This window comes from Coenobita brevimanus, chromosome 100 (genome assembly GCF_032717465.1).
Source record: "Coenobita brevimanus isolate Jiangsu-jjx chromosome 100, ASM3271746v2, whole genome shotgun sequence".
Taxonomy (NCBI): Eukaryota; Metazoa; Arthropoda; class Malacostraca; order Decapoda; family Coenobitidae; genus Coenobita; species Coenobita brevimanus.
This window is the reverse complement of record NC_137053.1, coordinates 2,226,440-2,244,876: the sequence shown is the minus strand read 5'-3', so window position 1 is coordinate 2,244,876 and position 18,437 is coordinate 2,226,440. Positions and strand designations below refer to the sequence as shown.

The 18,437-nt window shown below is 42.3% G+C and overlaps 1 protein-coding gene across 2 annotated transcripts in view; it reads right to left on the bottom strand.

The window, feature by feature from the left end:
* LOC145414692 (retinoblastoma-like protein 1) overlaps positions 1-18,437 on the bottom strand; it is a 55,117-nt gene that overhangs the window by 14,293 nt on the left and 22,387 nt on the right. For both annotated transcript variants that reach the window (XM_080284213.1, XM_080284212.1), the window contains exons 7-13: positions 17,875-18,056; positions 15,957-16,167; positions 15,031-15,135; positions 10,823-10,933; positions 9,957-10,170; positions 8,697-8,932; positions 4,306-4,479 (exon numbers count right to left, since the gene is read on the bottom strand). In XM_080284213.1, the coding sequence (XP_080140339.1) occupies positions 4,306-4,479; positions 8,697-8,932; positions 9,957-10,170; positions 10,823-10,933; positions 15,031-15,135; positions 15,957-16,167; positions 17,875-18,056 (1,233 nt within the window). The remainder of the gene's footprint in view (positions 1-4,305; positions 4,480-8,696; positions 8,933-9,956; positions 10,171-10,822; positions 10,934-15,030; positions 15,136-15,956; positions 16,168-17,874; positions 18,057-18,437) is intronic.

The following is an 18,437-nucleotide window of genomic DNA, read 5'->3' as shown; positions in this document are numbered from 1 at the left end:
TCACACACTATAACCTCGTCCCAAGTCATTTTTGGTCTGCCTCTTGCAACTCTACCCTCAGTGTACACATCTCTCACTTTATGCATGCAGCTGTCATCTTCAATCCTCACTACATGCCCAAACTATCTTCATCTACCCCTCCTAATCACAACACTAATACTGTACATACAAGTCTCATCCTTCATTTGCAATCCTATCCTCCCCTGGCCTCTCATTCAAGGCTGCACTACACATCTGTCTAATCATTATTATTTCTGTATATCTGAATTAATGAATATCTTCTTCCTATACTGCCCAGGTCTCTATACTATACAGCATTATGTGCCTGACATATACAGCATACAGTATAAGGACCCCTAAGTATGTCAGGGAGTTCTCTCAAGGTCAGGAGAGGCAACAGCTTCCTGCGATTCCTCCAACCTGGCCACAAAGCTGGATTCAGCCCCACCTCCAGCACATATGTCCCCCAAGTAACAAAACTCCTCTACACACTCACATACTCAAGACTCTCCAGCATGACCAATCCTTTCACATTTCTCAATCTCTGCATGCTCTCCCCGACACATTGCACACATAAAATCAGCATTGTTTTGCAGCATATCTCTAATACCACTACATATCTTATGCACCCACTTATTGCAAACACTTCACATGATGAAGCTAATTTCCACACACTTGTGGCAAACTGCCAATGGCTACACTCCCTCTCCTTTGACACTACCATCACCAACCCTAGATGACATCACTTTTGTTTTATCTGCACTTACTCTCAAACTCTTTTACCCCATTCATCTTTCCACTTTTCAAATCTTTCCTCCGCCTCTCTCTCATACTCTGCAACCAACACCAAGTCATCAACATACAACATCTACCATGGATGTCTAACAGGATGTCGGAGAAGAGTTTCATGCATCATGATAAACAATAAGCTCAAGAATGACCCACGATGCATGCCATCATTCATGGAAAACTCATCACTTAAATATCCGTTCACTCTCAACTTCGTGCAAGCACCCTCATACATTACCATAACCACTCTAACCAGCCACTCCTCAGTCCCAAGCATCCTCATTGCCCACTGCACCACCTCCCAAGGGACTGTCAAAGGCTTCTCCAAATCAACAAAAAATTAGAGAAGGCAGTTGTTTTTAGAAAATGCTTACTTTTTTGCTGCCATCAAACTGATGGGCTGCAGACAAGCCAACAATTCAACTGGATGTTCTTAATGATCTTTGCAGAACTTTATATAACTTTACAGACTGTATGGTGTGAAAGATGCCCCAGGAGTAAATAAATGTAATATGGCGTGACACAGCATAAAGAAGCTAAATATTTGCTGTGGTATACTAGATAGAGCCAGGATTCAGGGAGCTTGAATGGTGAGTGAATGGATGCATGGCCCATTGAACTGGGCAAACTTGGGCTGTCTGGACGTTGCTACTCCTTGTCATGCCCTAAGGTGGGAAAGGAGGTCCAGAGGATGATGATGATGGGTATAATTTATAGCTTCTTGATGGCTGCCTAACAATTTAGTGGCTCATCTTTTTAAGGAATAAAGCTTCAATGCATTGGTTATCAGGGGTGGTTCTTTCATGACATTATTTTACTGTGAACTACTTTAAACTTCTAGTAAAAGAACACTGTAAACTTCTATGCGGTGGCTGTGGGTTGTATAGTACACTGCTTGGGTGGATACTGGCACTTACTGTGATTAGTACAAAATTTATTTTATTTCCTAAAAGAGGGAAGAGAAGGATTGGGATATTAAGCACCAAGTTGTCTGCATGACCTGGGTCTTCTGACATGGTGATGAGCTATGTATAGTGTTCAGATGGTTCTTAACCAAGTGTATTTGGTTCTTGGGGAAGGAGAGAATATCATTTCTGTATTTCTGAAGTGTAGGTGGGAGTGCCCATCATCCCCTCAATCGATCAGATGTCTGCCCTTTCCTCTCTTCCTTCCTTTTCTGGCTTTATTTCCTTCATTCTTTTATCATCCTTCTGCCTATGGGTGACTTTACACTCCCTCTTCTGTCTTTCCTTCATTCTTTCCTCTTCCTTCTGCCTATGGGTGACTACACTGAGTGACATGACAAATGGTTTCCTATACACCAGGAATCCATTTACTACACTGGGTGGTAACCATATAACCAAATTATGGCACCTGGTGGTTTACTGGGCAACTAAGGCAGTTCCAATTGGATTGAGCCTGTAGAGGTTTATATCCAAGGGATGGCTGGGGTTTACTGCTCATGTAATACCACTCAAGGATGAGTGAGGCTGGTCACTCTCATCTTAAGTATCGTGACCAACTTGCCTAGCCCTGGGTTCCTATGTTCCTTATGGGGCAACATAGGATTGGATGATGGATAGATGGATGGAAATCTGAAGTTTTTTTTTTTTTTTTACCCCCCCCCCCATTACAGCTGCATCACCAATCATTCACTGCAATGACTCTCATCTTAAGTATCGTGACCAACTTGCCTAGCCCTGGGCTCCTATGTTCCTTATGGGGCAACATAGGATTGGATGATGGATAGATGGATGGATTTCTGAAGCTTCCCCCCCCCCCCTATTAGAGCTGCATCACCAATCATTCAATGCAATGACTATGAACTGTCTGTTGACCATACAGTAAGATGTATGTGATAGAGATGCTTTCTTGTGTCTGACACCAATGCAACTGGACAGCTTTGCTGCCTGGTTACACAAACATCCCTCAACTCATTCCTTATCCCCCAAAAGGATGGTAGTGGATGGCAGAAAAGCAACTTCAGCCTGCAGTCCATCAGATTCATGTTCAGATGAGCCTGGGGTCACAACAAAAACAACAGTAGCTAAGACACGTTGTATCAGGAGTGATAATGGTGATGGGAAGGTTAAGTCACAAAAGTTTGACATGGGGGATAAAATAACAGTGATGAGGGAGGAGAAGAGTGGGAAGGAGGTCAGAAGCCTAGACAATGGTGAGTGGTAGGGCAGGGCAAGAGCAATACACCCTCCTAAGATGGAGTGTTGTAGCTTGGTAAGCAACGGTGTAGCAATGGATAAATATATCTGCCTTCTGCATAAGTTCAGTTTGGAGGGGTAGGTAAATCATGGGGTGGGTGGTGGGTGAAGATGAGTTGGAAAGATGGCACTGAAAGGTGTTGCACAGCAGGAGTAATACACTGGTACACCACCCCAACCAAAAAGAAAAATGAATTACCTACTTTCCAACACTAAAAAGAATGCCCCCAAAGTATCCTTCCAACCAACTCGACATTAAACACAAATCAAAACACACAGCCACAAGTAATCCAAACCCTTCAGTCAAACAGCATCTTTCACGAATCCCCATGATACAATCATCTGACAGCAACTGCCCTTCCCAGAAATACACAGGTGCACCTAGCCAGGCTACCATGCAATCATCCTTACATGCTTCAATCATCATCATCATCTGGACCTCCTTTTAGACCCTGGATTGACTCCGTTTGCTTAGCCCCATGCAACTAGGCAAGCAACAGCAGTTTTAATCTATCCTAGTCAGAACATGAGCGTCTTTATATGACGGAGACAAACACATTACAGTGTGTGTGTGTATATGTGTATTTACCTAGTTGTGATATACAGAAAATGAGCTATGCTCGTTGGGTCCTGTCTCTGTTTCTCAATTAGTCAAGTTTTGCTTTAAACTCGTTTAAGTTTTTAGAATGGACGATCTTTTTGTCCTGGTTATTCCATAGGTCTATACATCTATAAGGAAAACTATATTTCTTGATATCCTTCAAGCAGCTTGGCTTTTTCAGTTTCATTCCGTGTCCTCTTATTACTCTCTTATCCCATAAAAACAAATCTTCTCTGTCAATTTTATCTACTTCCATCATGGTCCTGAACACTGCAATCATGTTGCCCCTCTCTCTCCTTTCCTCTAGGGAACCCAAATCCAGCTTTTCCAGCCTCTCTCTGTACAACACATCTGCCTGACTGGGGACCATGTTAGTTGCTGTTCTTTGTATTCTTTCATCATTCATTCATCATCCAATCAATCTTGTTTACATCTTTCTTTTTGTGTGGGGACCACAGCACTGCTGCACATTCTAACCTGGGGTGGATCATGGCCACTATTAATTTTTTCATCATCTCCTCATCCATGTAATGAAATGCTACTCTTATGTTAGTCAGAAGTGTGTGTGTGTGTGTGTGTGTGTGTGTGTGTGTGTGTGTACACAGTATATAGATAGATACAGGTAGACAGAAAGATAGGTAGACAGATAGATAGACATAAAACAGAATCATTAAAAACATTCTTTTTAACTCTTACCTTCCTACAAAACAAGGCTAATGAACCATTTCTCTTTGGTTTATCTTTCTTTTTGTCTGTTGACTGTGCTTCCACTATTCTTTCAGAAGTTTGTCCTACTGTATCTGCTGATGGTGTTGAACCCTGAGGATTTGATGGCACTGTATACAAAGTTGTCACACCATTCTCCTTTACCTGTAATATAATAAATGCAGGTTAATCTTGCACACTTATGTTTTCCGCCATGAGGGTTTATGGTGGCAACAAATGAACAATGAGGATATTTCGGTGGCCAACCTTTTGTAAATTATGTGCCTTCATCATAAATGTGAGGGACACTTAACATCCGACAGGTCAGGGTGGAAACAGTATGGTCATGGGCAAATCATATATACAGTAAAACGAATGCTGCTCTTCTCAGCACACATTTAGCTTTGGCAGAATGGGGCACATGGGTCTGAGAGTATATGCGGATAAAATGAATGTGATGATATCTAGGGCTGGTTGCAGTACTTTAAAAGCAGGGGGAAAGTGGCAATGTGCAGTTTGCCACAACAGTGTGGGAAGTAACTTCATCTTGTGCAGTATTTGTGATGAGTGGGGGCATATGGGATCTGGTGGTATTAAAGGTAGAGGGAAACTGCAAAACAATGCTGATTTTGTGTGTGTGGTGTTTGAAGGGCAAGAAGAGATTGTCAAGTATGAAGATTTGATCTTGGTGGTGAGTCTCTTGAGTGTGTGGAAGAGTTTTGTTATATGGGGGACAAGTTAAGTGCTGGAGCCTGGGCTGGAGCTAGCTTTGTGGCTAGGGAAAGGAATGGCTGAAAGAAGTTCATGGAGAGTTGCCTTGCCTGACACTGAGATGGCTCCACCTCTATGCTAAAGGATCTTTGTATGCGGCATGTGTCAGGAGTGTAATGCTGGAAGGTACTGAGACCTAGGCAGTAAAGGAAGAGCATATTTGCAGGCTCAAATGTACAGAAATGACAATGACTGGATGGATGTGTAGTGCAGCCTTGGAAGCATGGCCTGGGGGGGGGAGGGGAGGGGCAGGTTTACGGATAAAGAGATGAGCGGAAGGATGGGACTGGAGTATATTGGTGCTGTGATGAGGAGGGGCAGATTGTACTGGTCTGGGCATGTGGAGAGGATGGAGGATGACAATAGGAGCTCCCACAAACTGGCAAAAGATGCCATCTCTCGCCAGATTACTTAATGTCAAGTGCAAAAGTGGGGTCAACTTGAATTACCCTCTGTTATACAATTTTTATGTTACACAGCTGAAAATATGATATTTATTGATTTATCTGCATATAATACTGGAGAAAAAAATGGCTTCGTTTTCAAAATATAATAGAAACTTAAGGTTGCATCCATCTCAGTTTAGGGACAGCCTACATGCGAATATTATGTTGCCTGAGTATTGAACACTGTCGTGTTTTTAGCTGGTGAATGTACATCTGTAAGGCAAAATGGTAAATGAATATAATGATATTGTCTCTTACATAACAAATGAAGGAAATATGGTACTGTACTTAAACAACTGAAGATCGTATGAACTCACTGAGCTCATATGGAGGCGCGTAGTTTGTGTTCCCGCCGCAAGGGGCCCAGGGCGGCAATGCGCCTTTTGAAATCAGCTGATAAATCCAGAAAATACGGTGCCATGGTCGACTGCGCAGCTAAAGTATATGTGGAAAAATGGACTGTAGCAGAACTAAGACATTTTCTCAAAGCAAGAGGAATATCGTGCCTTTTAAAACTCGGGTCACTGATCTCGGGCATGTAAGATTTTGATTGCACAATTTGTACTATTATTTTAAGTGTATAACAGACAGAATCATGTCAAGATTTGCCAAATGAAAGGTTACGGTCTTTGGAAACTGTATGATAAATTTTTCGAACAACTGAGATTCATAAAACTTTGTAAAAATGTGCTGAATGCAAAAACGCACAATAAGCTTTCATGGCTTCTAATAAACGCTGTGGAGAACTTTTTGGCGTAAATCTCATTTAGAGCATCAGTAAAATATATAAGACAATTATAATACTGGTAAAATGCTTTATGCATGAGTAATAATCCCGACAGGAATTTTTTTTATGGAAGGTACGTCAGCTCTAACCGGGTAGTGACCCCACGCTATTTAGTGATCCGGTGAACACTGGCAACTTTCAGGAGTTTGTGGAGGCTCCTATTGGGTGCGGGAAGTGAGAAGTGTGAACATTAGGGGCAGGGTCGAGAGAGGCAGATTGAAAAAGATCTGGAAGGAAGTCAGAGTGTGACCTTAGGGATAAGGGAGTGAATGGGGAGGCTGCCAGAGACTGAGCAATGTGAACAGTTGCCATTAAGTGACTGTGGATGATGCATGCAAGTATGTTGGTGCCTCTATAAATGATATACCATATACATATATATAATATATCATCATCATCTGGACTTCCTTTCCCACCCTAGGGCTGGGTGAGGAGTAGCAACGTCCTGACAGCCCAAATCAGCCCAATCCAATGGGCCATGCTTCCATTCACTCATCATACAGGCCCCTGGAATCTTGGCTCTATCGGATACGCCAAAAACATTCACCACATTCTGTAGCTTCACATAAACGTATCCAATTGAGTCAATCCAGATGCTACCACATTAAAAAGGCATGCCAAATCCCTGATCATGCATTTCTCCTCACAATATTCATCCAGCCTGCTCGATCTCTTGTCAGTCCCCTTGCCTCACCGACTTCCAAGCCTCTCTTCCACACACCCTCATCCACCATATCCCTCCACCTTCTCCTTGGCCTACCATTTATCGTTATGATCCCATTTGATGCCAAGTTGTTTCAGGTTCTAACCAACAAGTGACCAGGGTCTAACAAACCAGTGGACAACATCCAGCAGAAGCTTGTGCTAGCTAGTTATGTTTTCACAAAGCATGATGGTAAGCCACTCCTTACTGGCTTTGAAGCCTGGTGCTTTGCTTTCTTCCTGTGTTAAAAAGGTACAGGAAGGTAAGCATTTTCAAAATGGCTGTCTTATCCACTGTGAGGAGATGGGGTAATCTGTACCCACTTTCCTACATCACTTTCTTCATCCATCCATCATCCAATCCTACGCTGCCCCATGAGGAACGGAGAGGCCCGGGGCTAGGCAAGTTGGTCCTGACATTGAAAATGAAAGTGACCAGTCTCATTCATCCCTGAGTGGTATTACGTGAGCAATAAACCCCAGCCATCCCTTGGATATAAACCTACATAGGCTCAATCCGACTGGAGCGCCTTCATTACCCACTAAACCACCAGGTGCCATAATTTAGTTATATGGTTACCACCCAGTGTAGTAAATGGTTTCCTGGTGTACAGGAAACCATTTGGCTTGTCACTCGGCGGTCACCCACAGGCAGAAGAAAGAGGAAAGAGTGAAGGAAAGAAAGACAGAAGAGGAAGTGTAAAGTCACCTGTAGGCAGAAGGAAGAGGAAAGAAGGAAGGAAAGAAAGACAGAAGGGGAAGGAAGGAAGGGAGGAAAGGGCAGACACCCAAAGCAGCACTATATCGAGTGAGCAAATGACGAGAGCCCCCACTTATTACACTTTCTTCAACACTGGAAAAAAGGCAGTGGCATATTCAAGGTCAGCAAAGGCTTCACCATGCAACCAGCCATGGCAAAGCCCATGGGACAGGATAAACTGACTCATTCATCCTCTGCTGATACAAAACTCACTGGTTGGCTACAAGCATCGCTTCTGACACTTCAGCAACAATTTCACTTGTGCTAATATATTGTTCTTTCAGAGATATTCAGTAATGTTACTGTGACCCTCATGCTGCCATAAGTGCAAGAATCAGAAGTGGTTTGAAAAGTGAGGAAGCTGCAGCCTCTTTAGGGGACTTGAGGACTCCCCACACTGAAAGATTAAGCTGTATATACATAAACTGTGTACCATAGCTAACATAATTATGAGATGCTGTACGGTAGTGACACGTGGGTAACCAAGTAAGAAATATGAATAAAAGTATAAACACAAAGAAATGAAGATGATTGAAAGGATGAGCTATATGTAAATGTCGGACTGGCCACCTCATAATGAGTTAAGAGGCTGGTTGGGTAAAAGTATATAACAATGTGGTCTAGCATAATGGTAGAGTGGTGCAGTTCACACTTTTGAAGTCAGTGGGGGGGAATAATGCAGAAAGAGTAGGTGTGCTTCAAGAAAGTAAGACAATCATGGGAACACATGAGACTCAGTGTCGAGATAATTGCCAGGCTACAGGTTTAGCTAGGATGATGGCAAGAGATCATACAGCTTTAAGACCAACAAAATGTATGACATAAACTATCTCGACTCATGCAAAGAGAATGCTGCAAAAAAACAATAATGATTACACTCATGAGGGAAAGGGAGGACAGTAATAAGTAAACATACCTGAACTGTAATAAGATTTGGTGATTTTTGAGATGTTGGTAAGGCAGATGATGCTACAACAGAGGACCCAGCAGAACGATTTGCAAGACCAGTTGTTATGCGGTTTAAAGAGATTCCTGATGAATTCTGGTTGTCTGAAGGAGCAGATGACGGGAAGAGAGTTCTCCTGGCAGATGACTGTCCCATAGGAGACTGAAACCTTTCTGACACTGTTGACAGAGGTGAACGCTGAAGATCTGAAAACAAAGTAAAGTACATTTACATTGCTGCACAGGTATCAAGATCTTTACACCTCAAACTATTCACAAGAAACTAAATGTGGGGAGAAGCAGAGGAAACAAGAAAGGATAAATAGGACATACATGACAAACAGGCATTCAATACAAATACATCATTATCATCATCACCTAATCCTGTGTTGCCCCATGATGAACATAGGACCCTGGGGCTAGGCAAGTTGGTCCTGACATTTAAGATGAGAGTGACAAGCCTCACTCATCCCTAAGTGGCAATACGTGAGCAATAAACCCCAACCGCCCCTTGGATATGGAAACCTGCATAGGCTCAATCCAACAGGGGTGCCTTAATTACCCACTACACCACCAGGCTCCGTAATTTGGTTATATGGTTACCATCCAGTGTAGTAATTGGTTTCCTGGTGTACAGGAAACCATTTTGTATGTCACTCACTGTAGTCACCCATAGTCAGAAGGAAGAGGAAAGAATGATGGAAAAAAAAAAAAGAGAAGGGGCAGTGTAGAGTCACCTGTAGGCATCAGGAAGAGGAAAGAATGAAGGAAAGACAGAAGATGGAAGGAAAGAAGGAAGGAAGAGAGGAAAAGGCAGTCGCCCGAGAGCAGCACTACATAGAGTGAGTGCAAGGTAAGCCCCCCAGCCGCCACTAAGCACCAAACAAATTAAACCACATCACAAAAACTGGCAATTGAATTTGTCAATATCACCTACATGCATCAGTGTTACAAACATTTTTGAAAACCTGAAATGCCCTGTGAGGTTTCCAACACTTCACATACAGAAAGTGGTTCCTTCAGTGATGCATTCAGTACATCATTTTAAAATGTTAAAAACCATCATCATCAAACGAAGAAAAGAATGAAGAGGGAGTGTAAAGTCACCCGTATGCAGAAGGAAAAACTTGCATTAATTATAAGACAAAATATGTACACAACGTAAGCAGAAGGTTCTTAAATAATCCTAAAGCATACTATGCACTAAAGTGATATTTACTGGTACACTTACTGTTAGGGGTAGCTTTATCGCTGACTAGTTTTGATGTAGGTGAGAGGGGATTTGTTAAAAGGCTCAGAGGGGTGGCTGAATTCATTTCAGTCTCCAATTGGTCAGAGAAATTTACATCCTGGCATGACGGAATATCCTGGTTGCTATTTTGAATAATTTGCCAGAGTGGAGAGTCTCCTTTCCAGGCAAGAGAATCAAGGATCTGCTCCTCAATCTGTAAAATGAATAAATAAATAAATAAATAAATAAATAAAAATAAAAAAATAAAAAAAATAAGTACAGTAACTAAAAAAAAAAATAAATAAAATACACACACACTGTATGTATAGAAAGAGAGAGAGAGAGAGAGAGAGAAAGCCATACCCTCAAAATTATACATACAGTATGGTACTTTGCATGCACGCATGCATGCAAACACACACATACACAGAGGAAGAGAGAGAGAGAGAGAGAGAGAGAGAGAGAGAGAGAGAGACTAACTAAACATTTGCCCATCACTCACCATTTATGCCCATGGAGTCTTGAATCCACCCAACGGGTATAAACATTCAAAGTTATATCCTTCATACCACCTATCAGCTTAAGTCAATCTAATGACTAACTTCACCTTAGGAAAAACAGGGGTGCTCTTGCCATAAACTCCTCTGTACAAAATTCTTTCCACCAGCTCAATCCCATGTCAGTTCCCTTGCCTTATCACCTTTCATACTTCACTTTCTCATACACTCACTCACCATGTCTATCCAACTTCTTGGCCTATGGTGCCTCCTTAGCTCCCCTCCACAGAAAGAAAGAGGAAACCAATTTTCTGAGTGAAAAGGACATTCCTCTCCACTCAAATACCATTCAACTTGATGTATACATACCCCTTTTAAATGTTTCACTAATTCTCTTGACAGCTGATTGTCTGACTGCTTCTCCGATCTTATAACTGGCTCGATGATCCGCATGAAGAAATATGGCTCCACATGCCCAACCTATAAATAATGATTATTCATTAATCATATAATTCTGCGTTGCCCCATGAAGAGTGTAGAAGCCCAGGACTGGGCATGTTGGTACTGACATTTAAGATGTGAGTGACACTTACGATGAGAGAGGGAGAGAGTGGTGTTTGCAATTGTATCGGCATATGCTCAACTAGCAGGCTTGGATGAGGTACAGAAGGATAAATTTGGGGATGACTTAATACAGTATGGTAAGTAGTATGGGGGATGATGAGATTGTAGTATTGGTGGGGGGAGGGGGGGGATTTAAGTTGTCATGTAGATGAAGCAGCTCAACGATATGAAGGAGTACATGGGGGATGTGCATGTCATACAAGAAATGAGGAAGGGGAAACGATGCTGAAGTTTGGGGTGGCAATGAACACGATTGTGTGCAACACATATTTTTGGAAAAGAAAGAGTAGGCTGATTATGTATGACTCTGGAGGAAATACCAGGCAGATGGACTATTTCCTGGTCAGGAGGGCTGACAGGAGGTTAGTGTTAAAGTTATAGGGGGTGAGGAGTGTGTGCAGCAACACAAATTATTGATATGTGACATGGTGCTTATGAAAAAGAGGACCTATGCACCTAGGAAGAAAATATGGAAGCTGAAAGACCAAGCAGTAAGGGATACCTTCTATAGCGAGATGAGGAGAGTGGTGGCTGAACAGGGAGATGTTGACAGATGTGTTAATGAACAGTACAGAGCCCTTGAGACCAACCTGTCGAAAGTTATTGATTCAGTATGTGGATGGACATGAGACCTACCAAGACGTAAAGTGACTTGGTGGTGGGATGAGGGTGTAGAAGCTGCAGTTAAGGAGAAAAGAAGGCTTTACTGGGAATGGAAAAAGGGTGGTAACAAAGAAGAATGTTTGGCTGCCAAGAGTAGGGTTGGAAAAGAGGTTTACAGGGTAAAGTCTGAGTCAGATAACCTAAATTGTGTGGAAGGGAAGAATATGATTTTTATGGTGGCAAGTCAGATGAAGAGGGAGAATGACGATATCATAAGCGAGCAGTGTGTGAAGAATGATGAAGGAAGTGTTGTGGTGAGTAGTGGGGATATTAAAGACGTATGGACAAAGCACTACAACCGGTTGCTGAATGAGGAGTTTGATTGGGAGAGTGAAGATCTGGAGCCTGCAGATCCAGTTTTTGGCCCGTGGCCTTTGACTGATGCTGCTACTGTGAGCAGGGCAATAGGCAGGATGCAGGTGGGGATGGCAGCAAGTGTATCTAGGTTGACTGCTGAAATACTGAAAGCCTCAGGAGATATAGGAGTGAGGTTACTCAATGACCTGATAAATATGATTATACATGAGTGTGGTATCCCATAAGACTGGCTGAAGAGTGTAATTGTAAATGTGTACAAGCAGAAGGGTGATGCACTGGAAAGAGGAAATTATAGAGGCATAAAGTTTTTAAACCAGATAATGAAGGTAATGGAGAGAGTTCTAGAAAGTATGATTAGAGAAAGAGTGAATATTAATGAGAGGCAGTTTCGGTTTATGCCAAGCAAAGGGACCACTGATACCACATTCATTGGGTGACAGCTTCAGGAAGAATATACAATCTATCTATCTATTGCCAGACGCCTCAATCCCGTTTGGGATGACCACAAACAAATCGCCTCCAAGTCGACCTGTCCCCCGCCATTTCACTGCCCTGCTCCCAACTCACACCCCCCTCTCTCATATACCTCTCCACCCCATCCCTCCATCTCATCCTCGACCTCCCCCTCCCTCTTCCCCCCTCCACCTCACTCACATACACTCTCTTCGTCAGTCTTTCACCCTCCATCCTCTCCACATGGCCAAACCACCTCAGTGTGTTCCTCATAACGCTTCCTATCACATCCACATCCACACCACAACGCTCCTTTATATCCTCATTCGTCAGCCTGTCTCTCCATGTGACTCCACAGGCTCCTCTTAAATAACTCATTTCCACTGCTCTCACTCCTTCCAACAACGTCCAAGCTTCACTTCCGTATGTTAGAGTTGGTATCACAATACTGTCATGCAGTAACTTTTTCACTTCCATGCTCACTTCCCTGTTTCTTAACACTGCTTTCAAAGAACCAGCAACCTTTCTTCCCTGCTATACCCTTTCAAGCACTTCATCCTCCAAACCTCCATCCTTACTCATCACACTACCCAAGTACTTAAACGTACTCATATTTTCCAATTCCTCACCATCCAACCTCGCTGTACATTCACTGACTTCACCTCTCTCAAAGACCATCACTTTACTCTTCCCTACATTCACCTTTAAATTCCGTTTCTACACACTCTCCCAAACTCATCCACCAAGCCTTGCAGCTCCCCTTCGTCTTCACTCAACAACACAGTATCATCTGCAAACAACAGTACAGGGAGTTTCCAAACACTATCCTCTCTCACCAGGGCCACTCCAACATCCACTATTCTCTTTTATTACCCCATCCATGTACAGATTGAACAACCATGGAGACATGACACATCCCTGTTTCAACCCAACTTTCAAAGAGAAAAATTCACTTAGTTCACCATCCACACGCACTGCAGCCTTCACACCATCGTATATACTCTTCACGGCATTCAACAACTTCCCATCCACTCCATATATTCTTAACACTTTCCACAATCCTTGTCTATCCACCCTGTCATATGTTTTCTCCAAATCCATGAAAGCCGCATACAACTTCTTTCCCTTCTCTAGAAACTTTTCCACTAAAGATCTAAGAATGAATATCTGATCTACACAACCTCTTCCCTTCCTAAAGCCTCCCTGTTCTTCTCCAACTAATTTCTCTGTTCTTTCCCTAACTCTGTCAATAAGTATCCTACCATACACTTTTCCTATTATACAAAGAAGACAAATGCCCCTATGATTACCACACACTTCATTTTCCCCTTTTCCTTTGTTCAAGGGAATAATTATACCTGACTTCCAATCCTCCGGGACTCTACCTTCCTCCCAGGCCAATCTGCACATCTTCCACATCCATTCTACTACCATCTCTCCCCCATGCTTCAGCATTTCACCACACATTCCATCAATTCCTGGGGCTTTCCCCAATTTAACTTTCTTCATTGCTTCCACAACTTCTATCCTACTGATTTCTGTACTTTGTTTTTGTTGATTTGGAGAAGGCCTTTGACAAAGCCCCTAAAGAGTCGCTGAGGTGGGAAATGATAACGCCTGGGATCGAGAAGTGACTGGTTAGGGGTGATAGCCAAGTATGTGGGTGCTCACACCCAGGTACAGGTGTATGGAGATTTGAGTGATTAGTTTTCAGTGAATGTTGGTATGCATCATGGGTCAGTCTTGAGCCCCTTGTTGTTTATCATGGTACTTGAAGCCCTCTCACGTAACTTCTGAAATGGACTCCGGTGGGACACGTTGTGTGCGATGATTTGGTGCTGGTTGCAGAGAATGAAAGGTAGGAGAAGGAAAGATTTAAGAAGTGGAGAGATGGTATGGGGCACAAGGGCTAAAGAGTAAATGCAGATAAAACAAAAGCGATGGTCTCTAGGGCTGGGGGTGGTACCGTCAAAGATGAGGGTGAGTGGCCAAGTGCGATCTGTCACAAGGATGTGGGAAGTCAGAGATTTATATAGCCTGCCTAACTCCACTGGGCCCTGGACAGGCAGGAATATCTGTGATATTTAAAATCCCCTTTTGGGTATGTTATTAAAGGATCACAGACCTTCTGGCTCTAAAAACCCCTCTCTGTTAGCTGCCTATATGATATGCAGGAAATACAAGGCAAGCATTATTTCTATCTGAGTAATGAAGATGAGTGTCCAAGTATCAGCATGAGCCTTGATTCTCTGTATCTGAGACTGAGATTCCTGCCTACTGATAATTCTGTGGCTAGCTGCAAAGCTTGTAGCCAAGAAGCATTCTAATGACTACATCCCATAGTCAGTGGTAACCAACTACCTCCTGATTCATATCTCATTCATTCATTCATTGCCAGACGCCATGTATCCCAGACGGGGTGGCCAATGGCTTAGAGTTAATTGTTTTACAGGGAGGGGCACTAATCCTCCACCAACCCCACTTGACACGTAGGGATCTATATACTTTTAAAAACTTACTTGCAAAGACCATGGAAACCGTCTTGGATCATTGTAGGACTTCAGAACAATCTCAATGCAGCATGTGAAGAGAGTTCGATGAAACAGGTCTTCCTTCAAAATTGCCTGAAATAAATTTAGGTACACTGTGAGTTCACTGAGAGGAAAATATGGAGTTACATGGAGACACACTGACAAATGAGGAAGTGAAAGTGTGTTGTAGTGTGGATGTGGATGTGATAGACTGCATTAGGAGAAATACAATGGGATGGTTTGGCCATGTGAAGAGAAAGGAGAGTGAGAGACTAACAAGGAGTGTGTGAGTGAAGCAAAAGGGTGGAGAGGGAGGGGGAGACCGAAGATGAGATGAGATGGGAGGATGGAGTGGACAGGTATATGAGGGAGGGGTGGGGGGGTGAGCTGGGGGGAGAGCAGCAAAATGGAAGGGGACAAAGTGACATGAAGGCAATTCATTTGTGGCCACTCCATATGGGATTAAGGTGTCTGACTATAGAAAGTAAGACAGATGAAACAGAACTTTTATGTATGAAGTAACAACTGCCATTCTCTTATTCAAAGGTATCTGATGAATAAAAGATATTACACATAATGCACACATATACAGTATCCTGCTCGATCAGAAACTTTGGGATTAACTCGTACCAAAATTAAGTTGCCATGCCCAAAAATGTTATGATCCAAAGCAGTGCTTACATGCAAAGTAGGGTTTCCAAAACCTCAAGTTATCAAATGCAGGGAGAGAGAGAGAGAGAGAGAGAGAGAGAGAGAGAGAGAGAGAGAGAGAGAGAGAGAGAGAGAGAGAATCATTACTGTACTGTGTATGCATAACCCTGAGATTTTACTGTACTTCTCAAATTCTGACATGATTGGTTTACTATCAACTTGCATGTTCATGCACTATCAAACAGTCAAGAAGCATATATTACCATCAAATCTACTCCTCTCTTCTTCTCATCCACCAAGATGTGTTCTAGGAATGTGTAGTACAGCATTTGACCCATCTGAAGCCTCATTTTAGCAAAGTCTATGCTTGGACCACTGTAATCTTCTGTGGACTGAGTGTACAGATGGCAAAACTCATCACTCATTTCATTTACTAATGCTGTAATCTTTTCCTCAGGATTTTCCTGGCAAGACCTGTAGAAACAAAGCTTTATTAGAAAAAATCATTAAAAACATTTATCTGATCACTAGCACAGGACAGGGCAAACCAGACCACAAAATGGCAAACTTTATGACAAAAGTCTAACCTTACTGTTGAAAACTTTTCATGCTTCTGTGGGACCATGCATACATAATGGGTAACAGTATTTGTAGGTTACACTGAATAACCATCTCTACTTACCACATTAATGTGTTAAGTGGTCCGGTTCATGCAACATTCTGGGTGGACATGGACCAATACAGATACTGTACCTTAACTTAGAGTAATGATCATTATAGGAGAAGTGTACATTGGAAACAGAGAAAAAGTAAAAAATTTAAATCATTATGGTAAACAATAATACCAGGGTCTGCTTGGTAATACGTCGTGTTGCAAATGGCTATAAATTTACTATTTATGTTGGTTCTGGACATAGTCCGGTGAAAGTTCGTTAAATTTAATTGATAAAGGCTTCAACATGCTTGCATGCATTGGCATTAATCACCTTATGGCAGTTCTTCACATTGCTTGATCTCTTGCAGCCTCTCTATTCAGTTCCCCATCCCTCAGCTCAAACTGTATGATTTCAGTTCTAGTATTTTTCTCGTTTTCTGTCAGCCTCTTGCAACTCTACCCTCAATGTTCATACCTCTCACACTCAGCACCTAACTGTCAACCTCTATCCCCTCCACACATTCAAACCATCTCCATCTACCCTTTTACATCACATCACCAATACCTTCAAGTTCCAGCCTTCTTCTCAACTTTTCATTTGCAATCCTCCAAACAGCCAACCTTAGGACATCTGGCAATGCATCCCCATTAAACCATACTGTAACGTCTTGAGTTAGAGATAATTTGCTTAACTTTGCGGCTTTGGGCGGCCTATCCACAGCGTAAAACAAGGAATGTTGGTACATGTAAGCAAAATACAACAGATATCATGATATGTGCGAAGTGGAACACTGCATGGGACAGTGCTAGCTGTAGCAATTCTGTCAGTTTCTCTTTCTATGACTGTGGATCCTAGATCAACCCATTTTCAAAAAGTATATGTGAAGCTACAGAATGTGGTGAAAGTTTTTTGACCTATCTAATGAAGCAAGGATTCTGAGGGCTTGAATGATGAGTGAATGGAAGCGTTGCCCGTTGAACTGGGCAAACTCAGGCTGTCTGGACGTTGCTATTCCTCCCCCTGCCCTAGGGTGGGAAAGGAGGTCCAGATGATGATGATGATGATGAAATAACAAGAGCTGAAGGAGAAAGGCATGAAAGTGATTATTACATATTTAAGGACAGCACAAAAGAAGGGTGCCAATGAAACTTTTGAAATAATAGTTGTTTTGGAAAATATAGTACAGTATGTGTGTGGACAAACAATCCAACAGTGGAAGATACAAGTTAAAGAGTTCAGATTGTTTTGAAAAGCTTTATATAGTATCAATGTGCCAACCTCATTCACCTGATGGAAGCTGCCCTTGCTAATATTTGTAGCATCTCTGTTCAACTGCTTTATCCTGAGTTCATTTTGCAGTGAGAGTATGTACTGATAAGACAGCCTACAAACACTACTCTATATGTACTTCCCTATGGGAAGGCTCCCAGACAGGGAAATGCCAGATGATTAAACTGACACTCAAAACAATACCATATGATGAAGATGATATCAACTACCAATGACAAAATTTTCACCCACTTACTTGAACATTTCCTGAAGTTCTTCACTAGGATTATTTTTTCGTCCAGCAAGAAGAGCATACAGTTTCTGCAAGCCTGATGTAACAACAGTTAAAGGAGTTGTCCCAATGTTCGGGCGATCTATGGTGTAACACCGACCAGTAATTGGAGTTTGAGGTACTAAGTGGTAATCACCATCAAATGACTGGAAAAAATAAATAAAATAAATAATCAACACACACATATAATATATATATTATCATCAACTATTCCTGTTGCCCATGAGAAGCATAGGAGGCCAGGGCTAGGCAAGTTGGTCCTGACATTGAAGCTGTGAGTGACCAGCCTCACTCATCCTTGAGCAGCATTACATGAACAATAAACCCCAACCACCCCTTGGAAATAAACCTGCACCGGCTCAATCTGATTGGAGTGCCTTAATTACCCACTAAACCACCAGGTGCCATAATTTGGTTATATGGTTACCACCCAGCGTAGTAAATGGTTTCCTGGTGTACAAGAAACCATATGGCTTGTCTTCTCACTCAGTGTAAAGTCACCCACAGGCAGAAGGAAGAGGAAAGAA